Below are 11,689 nucleotides of genomic sequence, written 5' to 3' on the forward strand. Positions count from 1 at the left end.
TATACACAACCATACATAATTATATATATTATACATGTTTTCTTTTTTTGGTTGTATTTTTGCACTTTTAAAGAGCACTTTTTGTGTCTTTTTTCTTTGACAATGTATACATTTTTGTCTTTATACTTTGTCATTATTTTAAAAAACAATAAAACAATAATTTAAATATATATATAAAATCAAGCTTGTTTTTTGAATTAAGTGTGCAATCTCTGATTTTTCAGAAAGATTGTGTGATAAATTGTGTGCAATTTAGATGACAGATTAATGTCTATTCACCAACTTTAATGTCACATTCCTGTTGTAAACATCTGCTTCCTGTTTTTGCGCCCATCCTGTCCAACACTTATCTGCTGGAGTGCCCTTCCTCTTTTCTTGATCTCCTTCTAAGGTGATTTTGATTTCCCCACCACTGAGGAACTATTCTAGTTTAACTAACTAGAGACTTAATTGAAGAGCCTAACTTCAAAAAGAATCTTTACTAGTTCTTTTCTTTTTTTAACTCATGTACTCTTTTTATTTTTGAGGGAAAAGTGGTTATTATCTGAGCATATATCCCGTCTTATTGATTTGAAGCCCTACCTCAGCCATCTTACATTTGTGGCATGCAAGGCCTAAATTCTCCTTTAATATGGTTTGCTATTTACACTGTAGCACCATCGTGCTTCTCTGAAACTAAAGAATCATTGATTTGACAATGATAATTTGCTATAAATAGTGGTTCCTAATATATTGATAAAATACCCATATAATGATTGTTTGCTGGTTAATACATTTTGTAATCCAAATGAATTTAAAGCATAATTTATAAAACAGAAGTTCACAACTGTAATTCCATGTTCCAATGAAAATCAGAAATAAAATGTTTTAACACTCCACACAATAATTGAAGCTCCTTTCCTGTTTTTTTAAAAATAAAGATAATTCCCTAAAGAATCATGAGCCATACCTAGCATTTCTCAGCAAAAATTGGCAGTGCGATCCCACACATTTCAGAAGCCCCTTGAATGCAATGTGACTTATTTGCAGATAATTGTTTATAGGATTGCAGTCTAGCTCTTTTATAAACTACTTTTCCATACCTCAAAATCTGTTTTCCAATCCCTGTTCCCATGAATAAATTTAGGAAGTACATGGAAAAATATAGGAGACAGCAATAATTAACTATTGTTCCGTCTCACCCGATGCAAATCTGTTAGCGGAAGAAATTAATTGGATTCCAAGCTGCCTACCATACATTTCAGCTAAACAAAACATGACCTACTGTGAATACACATAAAACCAAAGCTCTTCGTGGTTTACTAATGAAAATAAACTTCTCATGTATATCATTTTTGTTTTATACTGACAACTAGAAAAATAATTTTGTCATAAAAGTGTGAAAACATAGTTATTTACTGATCACACTGCCAGGTGTAAAATTTTATAAAAAGAGATTGAGACTTTTGGTGTTGTCTTAATCACCTTCTAGAGAAAATTTGAGCAAAACAAAACTGCAATAATTTCATTTTTACTTCTGATTATCATTGGTAAATTTATTAAAGCAGAAATTAACTTGTAACAAAAACATTTTGATTTTCAGAATCTATACTCAAAAAGTCAGGGCATATCAATATTTCCAGAATAACCATGTTCTTTATAAGCCACATCATTGCACTGTATATCTTTTTTTTAAGATGACAAGAGAACAGCTTGAAAAAGCATTTATTTGAATATGAAGCCGAGTTCTTCATTTACCTTCGGTAACTGCTGCTAAAGCCTTTACCTCGTGGTGAAGGGCCATGTATGAATCTACATGTGTTCCCATAGAGGCAGTTGCCAGTCTTCAGCCAGTTACGGCACTGTGTCTAAGAGACAGACATTACTGGGTGAATTTCAAACTAATGTTGGAATATTGCTTCATGAAAAGACACAGAACACATAATTCCACATATCAGCATTCTAACCTAACAATTAAGAGCAAAGTCTGACAGTGCTTATCATCAGATGTTGGATAACAGAAGGCATTTCAAGGTATATTGAGCTGAGTTAAGATCTCTTCTCACCTATAAATAAAATATAGGTTGTTTTATGACCATGAGCAAGACATGCATCACCAAAAATGTGATGCATGCATTCGAATGTTGGAATTTGTCCTGGTTTTTCCCCTAACCTCTAGCTAAACAATTCATCCATCCACATGCTTCATTCTGCAGAATATGGGTGGATTTAGGCCTAGAGAATCAGAGTTCGAAATGGATAATATCCAAATGCAGCATTCTACGCCAGATTGAACAAGTTAAACATGGTGCACTGCATCAAAGAAAGGTATCCTGACGGCTTCAAATATTAAGAAACCCATTACATAGAAGCACAACAACAACAACACAAACAAGCTAACACAGTCACTGCCTCAAGAGGGGAATTTTCCCCCCAAATCAAATGTTTAGACTATGAACACAAACATTTATTAAAACAGGAACAAGTACTAGACAAAGATGTTCCTCCTCATCTCATCCCATTTGAAACAATGCAAGAGTTCATAATATACCAGTCTAAGATAAGAAAGTCTTTACAGGTTTATTGCATTCCCATTAAACCAATATGGTGACTTACTCTGCTAGAAAAAAAGAGAGAAAAGCATTCCCTGCCATAATCTCTGGCTTATGAGAGTGTCACATTAAGAACAAAGAATACTTTTTGACTCACCTCTGCAGAACTTCCGGTGCTGGGTCCCAGTCTTTCAAACACACTAGGTCTTCTCGATGTGCTATCAGATATGGTCTTGGTATTTTCCACTGTGACCTTCCTTCTAATTTTTGACATTTTGTACTACTTCAACCAAAAAAAAAAGCAACACTGTAAAATTCTCAAGTTGAACTATGCAACTGAACTCATAGGAAAAAAAAATAGTTACACTATTAATCGTCAGAAATTTCTGTAGAAATTAATCAAGTAGCAAATGCAGAGTTGTATTTCAAAGGAATTTACTTTAATTCATTCATTAGGAAACATTCCAAGATGAGGAATCCGTCTCAATACCTTCTTTTAGCTACCTTAACCATCTCTGGTTATTATCTGAAATAATATATCCACGAGGTCCTAAAAACAAATGGGGAAGGGGAGGGTCCTGTAAAAGAATGCTTTATTTGCAGCAGAAAATAGAAGTTCTACAAAAAAAAAACCCAACAACCCAAATATCCTTATAAATGGTATACAGTGTAATCAATTCAATAGTTACACAACTTGAAGATAGCTCACTTAGGGAAAGGCAGTCCATGCAAACAATCATTTTCTTTTCTCCTTTTTTTCCTCTAACTCATTGTATTGTCCCCAAAATTTCTCATGACAGATAATGAGGACAGAACAATATTGGGCACATTGTACAAGATGTCAGTGACATGTACGTGTACGTAGGATGAATAAACTGTTCTAAATCTAGTAAAAACGAGGAATTTCTCCAAGTTCGCTTGTTCAGTTTTGAGCAATTCCACCATTATTGAATGTCCTTCACTCTCTGGGTTTTTACAAGATACAAAGAAAAGAGGAGGGGGAAGAATGGTGCAAATGCTTTCCTCCCGAGTAGTCATTATAACCCATGCTCTTTAAAACTTCAATGAATTTTTGAATCATAATATAAATCAACGTCAACTGGAAATCAGAGCTACTCCGCTGTTGAAATAAACTAGGAAATTTCTTTAAGTTAAGTTTTAAAGTATATGATCATTCTACCAACGTTACAGGATAAATACAAAGAATCACTGCTAAATCTCAGACCAAAGAATAAATGAGAAATCCAGTAAAAAATGTGTTCAGGTATATTCTATAAACACTGTGTGAAAACCATCTAAAAGTTTTTTTATTTTTAATTCCATTTATATCCCGCCCTTCTCTGAAGCCTCATGTGCTCTGAACCTTCCTCGTTTTAAGCTGTTTTTTTTTAATTTTGTATTATTATTAAAGGTGAGCAGCATTTCTCATTCAAGGAATTACCTTGATCAGTAGCTAAAGTAATGCTCTAAATCTGTTGCCTGCAAAGTGTTGGACTATAAGAACTTTAGCCAAACTCGGTACACAGCAATTAGGCATTTTAGGAACTGTTATTCAATATGCCTAAAGGCATGAAAGTGAGAAGCACTGAGCTACAAAATTAAGAGATCTGAAAGATGTCCAAAACTCTAAACTATTTTAAATTGTGATCATACATTAAGGTAAAGGTTCCTCCACACATGCGTGCTAGTCGTTTCTGACTCTAGGGGCCGGTGCTCATCTCCGTTTCAAAGCCGAAGAGCCAGCGCTTGTCCGAGGACGTCTCCGTGGTCGTGTGGCCGGCATGACCAGACGCCAAAGGCGCACGGAACGCTGTTACCTTCCCACCGTAGTGGTCCCTATTTTTCTACTTGCGTTTTTAAGTGCTTTCGAACTGCTAGATTGGCAGAAGCTGGGACGAGTAAGTAATCCCTAAAATTAACTAGTTTTAAAAAGATATTTAGATTTATCTTGCCTTACTTTGCATATAATATGATTTGAAAAATCAAATTAGAGAACCTGTACATTTTTGCAAACCATATGCCTCAATTTGAAGGTATTTCTAACATTGGCAGAATAAATATACACCAATACACACCTTGAAGGGAAAGAATATTCCATTATCACAATAACCATTTGACTCAATTACTGTAATATATAACAAGTGGAATTAGTACAAAATTTAGTTATAAAGTAGATTTTCTAGTTTAAAAATTTGTCATATTGCAATAAACAGAGATTGAGGCCCAATTCAATACAACACTTTAGAAACAAGTACATCTCTTATTCTATTCTGAAGCCCCTAAAGATTTTGGGGTAAAAAGGGGTACAGCAGGAAAGAGATGACATTATATCTACACAGGTCATCACCATATATAATTTAATTCTATTATTTTCAATGTCTTTGTGTAGAGGAGAAGAGGAAAAAATTTGAACTGTGCTTTACTTGGTCACATTTTGTACCATGACTGAGGCAAAGGCACAAATAAATTAGAAAGATTTTAAGAGATCTTACTTTAAAAGTTATATAATCCACTCACCCTGCCCCCCAAGGACTGAACCTATTTTCAAAATACAAGCAAAATATCCAGTATTCAAGGGGCATATCACACTGGCCATACTCAGATGTTTATCACTTGGTTTATTTATGAGACGTGCAAATTGCAGATACTTTGCATATACAGTATTAGTGTAAAAAGAAGCAGCATGACTATTTAGAAGTTTAAAACAATCTCACTCAAAGTAATACACATTTTCGTAGGTTCATGGAAATTTCATCCCATTGTTTATACTAAAAAGTATTACAGGCAGCCCTCAAGTTATGACCATTCAAAATTATGGTGGCACTGAACAAAAGGATTTATGACAGTCCCTGAAGTTACGGCAGTTGCAGTGGCTACATGATCAAAATTTGGGCAGTTGGTAGCCCATTTATGACATCATTTCAACTCCCTTCATGTATGCCCTTTTGGCCCCTGCAGTTCATGTTCCCTGCAACCTTAGCTGATCTTTGCAGTCTTCTTGCTCCCACTGCTGATCAAGCTTGCCTGGCCTGGCAGTTGCTGGCCACATGAGGCTTTCTTCCCGAGGTTGCACACAGTGGTTTCCTAGCAAGACTTAAGGAAGATGATCTTAAGATGATCAGCAGTTGCCTTGCAAAGGGTCAGGCTGGGCATAACTCATCAGCAACAAGAGTAAGAAGATACTGAATGGAGTGGTGGAAAGCAGGATGGCAGGGGCTTCAGAATGGGGGGGGGGGCTAGGGCAACTGCAGCTGGGACTCGGTTGGGATGGCTGAGTTTCCCGGGAAGCTGGGTGCTCTGTTGCTAGGGCTTCCCGGGACGGCTGCAGCATTATGACATACTGCTGGGGCTTTCTGGGACAACTGCAGCTTTGCACTGCACTACTGGGACTTCCTGGTATGGCTGCGGCTTCACACACATTGCACAGCTGCATCAGGCTGGGATAGCAGTGTGCTGTGGTTCAGGGGCTTCTTGTAGCCCCAGAGCTGCGACACACCAAGAAGCCCATGAACCGCATCATGACACGCAACATCAGAATAGTGTGATCTTGGGGCTGCTTGTCACCCCGCAAGGCAGAATGCAGGGTGGCCAAAAGGACGCAGATGGGGAGGGGGACAATTGGTGGGAATTGAAGGGGAGGCAGTCCTTTTTACCTTGGAAGAACTGAGGTATAAGGGTGGGAGGGATCAAGACTGGAAACGTTTGAATTGGGGTGGGTCCTTTAGTTATAGCCAATGGAATTCAGGTAACGATGAGGAATGTCGGGATTGCTGTCACTGTGTAATATAGTCATGTGAAATCATGTTTTACCATCGCATCACTTAGCAATGGAAAATTCCACTTCCATTTACCATCGTAACTAGAGAAATTTACATGAGACCCTAGGAGTTAAGTATGTAATTTGGGGGTAAACTGAAGCATCTACCCTTATTTAGCAAGCATGTGATTTATCAAAAGGATTGGTAAGATGTTCTTCTCATGAAAGTTAAAATATGAACTACTATATTGCAGGCAATCATGGGTTCATAGCAAACTGGACAATGGAAAAAGTATTTTAAGAGGGAGCAGCACTATTCCTTGACAATATTTCAAGAAATCCAACAGGATTATCAAACTATTCACGTGTTCAAAAATCATTAGCTTATGAATAAAAGAATTCTCCTCAATGACATCAGAGCGAAGAATTAATTGGATACTTAATATATCATTATTATATTCAGAAATAATACTGGAACAATAGAAGAGAGAGGCAACTAACTTAACACCTCATCTGGATGCTTAAGATGAATTTCAGTAAACAATTCCTTCCCTATTTCTTACTTTCACCTCAATAAGCAAGACAATTCAGACCAACACAAATTTTATCTATGTAAAACACTAAAGCCTGCCTATTAACAGCACTGCAAAATCAGACATTCTTGTTCTCCCTTAAATTGTTAAGTGATCTGCTGTATGTTTGCTTTAAATTTAGTGAACAATATGAAACACATATACCAATTTCATGAACTGCATAATAACTAAAAAAGCCTAAATAAACTAAATTAATTCCACTGAAATATTTGATTAGGTAAGTATAATTGTGCTGCCACCACGTGGCTGTTTTGGGAAATTATACATTATGCTAATTTTGGTCAGCCAAACCCCTCCTACCCTATGACATATTTCCTCCTTCTCCTGATCATGTGCCTTACACCCCGCCCCTTTCTGGGATGGACTTCCTCCTTCTTCTCCCTGGGGACTCTCCTCCTCCATAACCAGCAGACACACGTGCTCCTCCATGACCAGCAGACACACGTGCAGACACCAAGTCGATACTGACTTTTGACTATTCTGGATCAAACTGCTGTATTGTGATTGATCCCTTTGTTAAGACCCCTGTGCTGGTCTGTATAAGCAGATGTCATCACTATTAACAATTCTTTCCAGATAGCAGAACTCATGAAATACCTTGATCATCCAGAAATACCTTTATTTGCATGCAGATGAGATTACAGCAGACAAGGTATAGACAGATGATGTATGGACAGTATTCCAAGGTCAAAAGACAGTATCGACTCAGTGTCTGCACGTGTGTCTGCTGGTCATGGAGGAGCACGTGTGTCTGCCGGTTATGGAGGAGGAGAGTCCCCAGGGAGAAGAAGGAAGTCCATCCCAGAAAGGCGCGGGATGTAAGGCACATGATCAGGAGAAGGAGGAAATATGGTCATAGGGTTGGAGGGGTTTGGCTGACCAAAATTAGCATAATGTATAATTTCCCAAAACAGCCACATGGTGGCAGCACAATAGAAAATAGAACTATCAGTTTCATTTACAACTACCTCTATAAAAAGTTACCATTTTACTATATACTACGGTAATAATGCTTGCTTCCTTAGGTTTATATTTAAGCAAAAAGCACAGAGATAGTGATACACATTTGCTAGTCACCCAAAGAAAAATTACACCTTGGCTAGCGCACATATATTCTTGCTGTTCAATTTGAGTTAAATTGTTTTCATTTTTCTAAAGGTGTTACTTATGCATCCAACAGGACTATATAATTTACATATTCCTATTACACATTGCGTATCCTTTACATAAATCCTGATACATTTTAAAAGATGAGTATTTTTGTGTAAGAACTAAAGTCTTATGGACAGTGCAGAGATGGGGAATCAAAGAGCACAATAATATTTGGTCATGTAAGTAGCATCTGTCAGGAACATCTTACATCTTAATCCACATATGTCTCACATCATGGCCAGTTACAAAGACAGCTGCATGAACCCAAGAGGAAAAATATATATATAGCTACCCTAATGAACTCCTATCATACACAGCCCACGTACACCCCAAAATACAACTTACATTACAAATTTGGGTCTCTGTACACCCTTAAAAGTCATACAATTTCTCATATACACTTTGTGCTTTGCTTATCCAGTAGGTGAGTTTTTCTTAGAATCTTTCCAAACACAGCAATTGACTTGATTGTCCTGAGTTACATATGAATAGAAATAGTTCAAATATTTGCCACACAGAGAAATAATTGATATTACTTCTTGCTTGCTGATATTTTTATTCTGATGAATATATGTAACAAACTTGATCATGGAGAGGATGCAAACTTTTTCTTCTACTTAGAAGACCTATTTCATCAAAAACATTGCCTACAAATTTTGAAATTAGAAGAAAAAGATAAAGGCTATTCCTTTAAAAGACACTTTGGGGGGGGTTAAACATAAAAAATGTAAAACTATGAGATATAATTTTCCTAATGCACTGGAAAGAATCCTCTTTGGCATTCTTAAAAATAGCCATATAAATTATTCAGGATTTATATCTCCCATTCTACTTTCAAAACACAAATAAAGTTTTGTATTTTTATTTGTAACTAGGACTTACATAATTCAAAAAGCATGCTTTTTAAGTTGAGGAGAAATTAATTGCTCTGAATTCAAAAGATAGCAGTTAGCTATATCTGTACTAACCTGCTTTGTAAGAACAAGTTCATGTGAAACTACATGAATCTAATTATTATTTTAGTTTTGTATTGGTCCAAAATCAGATTTTATTTCTGTATAAATATTTTACATAGAATAATCTATGCTAATAAAGTAACTGAATTATCTGGATTTCAAAATTGATTGGCTACATATATATTCCTAAATACTTACCTGAAACAGAATTTTCTAACATTTTGGATATCATGTGAATGCAGGTTAACGAACCTTCTTTTTAATTAACCATTAAGCCTTTATACTATGAATATAACCAAATACATCAGCATCATTAATTTTTAAGAATTCAGCTACTCCTATTTTCTCCACTTTCCAACAACACAATCACTATCACTCCTATATTGTATGCTTGAAACTGAAAACTATAACTGCCCTAAAGGATGCACTTTCATACGATCGACCATAAATGATATTAGTTTTCAAGCATCCTTTTCATGTAGCAAAGAATACTACTAAGTACTCTCAGCTTGCCTACAATACTATCAAAATGTGAACAATGGTAAATAGTTGCATTTCAGGCAGTGTGCTAATTTTATATTTTAGGAATCTTCAGAATTCATAGAAACTCTGTTCAAATATCAGTATTCTTCACCCTCCTATTGAGGAGTTCCGTCTCAGAAGTGACACAGATGCCACAATCCCCATATGTTTCAACAGTTAAACTACATTAATCAGGTCACGCTATATATTTAAAGTTAAACTTCACAGTCTGCACTTCATTCATGGCAATGAAGCAAGACAGGAACACAGACTAAATGCTTTTTGTTGTAATATTCTGTAGATAGTAAATTTCTCTTTTAACATGCTTAGACAGATATTCAGTAATAACAACTTAGTTATTATTCCAACTTAAATACTGCAGCAAATAACTGAAACCTGATATTACAAAACAACATTTGTAATAATACAATAATGGTATTTAATTATTGTAGTAATTATAATACAAGCCCAAAATACTTTTTTCAGAATAAATCACAACCTTAAAAACAAAAATCAGTAGGCTAAAACATGGTTGACTTTGTAAGGGAAGTGGCACAAAATAGACCAAAGTTAGTGGCAAATACACACTGGTTAAAAGCACGCCTACACTGTATGGTTGAAGAATATGGTCAACTGGTTTAGGCTGCAATCCATGCAATTATTTGAAAGAAAGTCTCATTTAGTGAAGCAAAGCTTACATGCACAGAATAAACTATAACCCTACAATTTTTTGCAATCTTTGTAGAAATGTTCTTCTAAGGAGCCATAGATTAGTCAGATCTGAATAAATGGCTCTAATAAAAGTGAACAGTATCTCATTTGCTGCATAAACATGCCAGATTCCACCCAGTCTTTCTAAAATAGGAACATCACAACTGTATAAGCAAGAAGAAATGGTGGCTGGTAGAATTAAAAACAGTACAGTGACATCACGTTCCAGAACATTAAAACTGAGAAATATCCCATTGAAATCAGCTGCGCTCCCTTCCAAATTCAATAAGCTAAAAGTGCAAGCTTTTAGTGATCTGATATCCTTTGTAACAAAAATGTTGTACATCAAATAATATGAAAATAGCGTACAGGGTTTTGTTTTTTGTTTTTTAAAAGCTATCTTCTTCATACCTAATTCTCACACTGCCAACCTAACAAATACGAACGATGGCCTTGACCATTAACCTAACGTAGCTCTTCACATTTGTAAAAACCAATTATACAGAAATATATTGAAAAACAGCTTTAACAAACTAAAAAAAAAAGAAAAAGAAAAGGCTGCCAGATCCGAATTATTCCGGCCCAATTTGTTGTATTCCGCCTTTCACTGCACCCAAGGGGATACAAAATCAGAAACCGCCTCATCCAAAACACTTGACACGCCTCTGGCAAACAGGCACCGTGAGATTTAGGACGGAACCACTTTGTTAAAGAGTTTTTTTTTTTTTAATCACAGGAAAAGGAGGGGGGGGAATAAAAAGAAAGAAAGAAAGAAAGAAAGAAAAAAGAAGAGAAGAGAAGAAAGAAGAGAAGAAAGAAAGAAAGAAAGAAAGAAAGAAAGAAAGAAAGAAAGAAAGAAAGAAAGAAAGAAGCAAAGTTGCAGCGCATGTTCCCAGATACTTAAGTCTTAATAAGGGCGAGGGAGACGGCAAAACTGAAAGGGGAGAGAGCTTTTCCCCTCCCCTCCCCTCCTAGCACATCTCTCCCACCCAGTCCCAGGTGAGGAGAAGGAAGGAGATCGCGGAGGTTTTATTCCTCCCCCACTGCCACGGGGTTTACCTCCTGAGGCGCGGACTGGCGGAGCAAAGCCTCCCTCCCTTCCCCCCCCCCCCGCTGCCCCTTCCCTTCCCCCTTCCCGGGCGCCGCGACTCACCTGCTCTCTGCGCACCCGGCCTACTCCTCCCCGCCGTCGCTTCTTCCGCCGCCGCCGCCGCCCTGGGCGGAGAGGGGGGGAGAGGGCGAGGGGGGAGTCCGTCCTCCCGGGCCTAAAAGTCGAGCCACACAGGGAGGAAAAGGAGGAGCGCGGCTGGCTCCGAGAGCGGAGACCATCCGACGGCGCCCGACCGCTACTCCTGTTCGCCCCGGAGGCCAACCGGAGGGGCGGGGGCGGGGGGGGAGGGGCGGGGGCGGGGGGGGAGGGGCAGAAGAGCCGGCGCAAAGTGCGGCGACTGCGCCTGCGCGACCGAC

General features: G+C 37.6%; 1 protein-coding gene across 1 annotated transcript in view; it reads right to left on the reverse strand.

The window, feature by feature from the left end:
• ZC3H13 (zinc finger CCCH-type containing 13) overlaps nucleotides 1-11,601 on the reverse strand; it is a 45,590-nt gene extending 33,989 nt beyond the window's left edge. The window contains exons 1-3 of the mRNA XM_081323556.1: nucleotides 11,376-11,601; nucleotides 2,689-2,811; nucleotides 1,738-1,847 (exon numbers count right to left, since the gene is read on the reverse strand). Coding sequence (XP_081179682.1) covers nucleotides 1,738-1,847; nucleotides 2,689-2,805 — 227 coding nt within the window. The 5' untranslated portion in view covers nucleotides 2,806-2,811; nucleotides 11,376-11,601. The remainder of the gene's footprint in view (nucleotides 1-1,737; nucleotides 1,848-2,688; nucleotides 2,812-11,375) is intronic.
• Between the last annotated feature and the right edge of the window lie 88 nt (nucleotides 11,602-11,689).

This window comes from Vipera berus, assembly GCF_964194415.1.
Source record: "Vipera berus genome assembly, chromosome: 1".
In the NCBI taxonomy this organism is placed as follows: Eukaryota; Metazoa; Chordata; class Lepidosauria; order Squamata; family Viperidae; genus Vipera; species Vipera berus.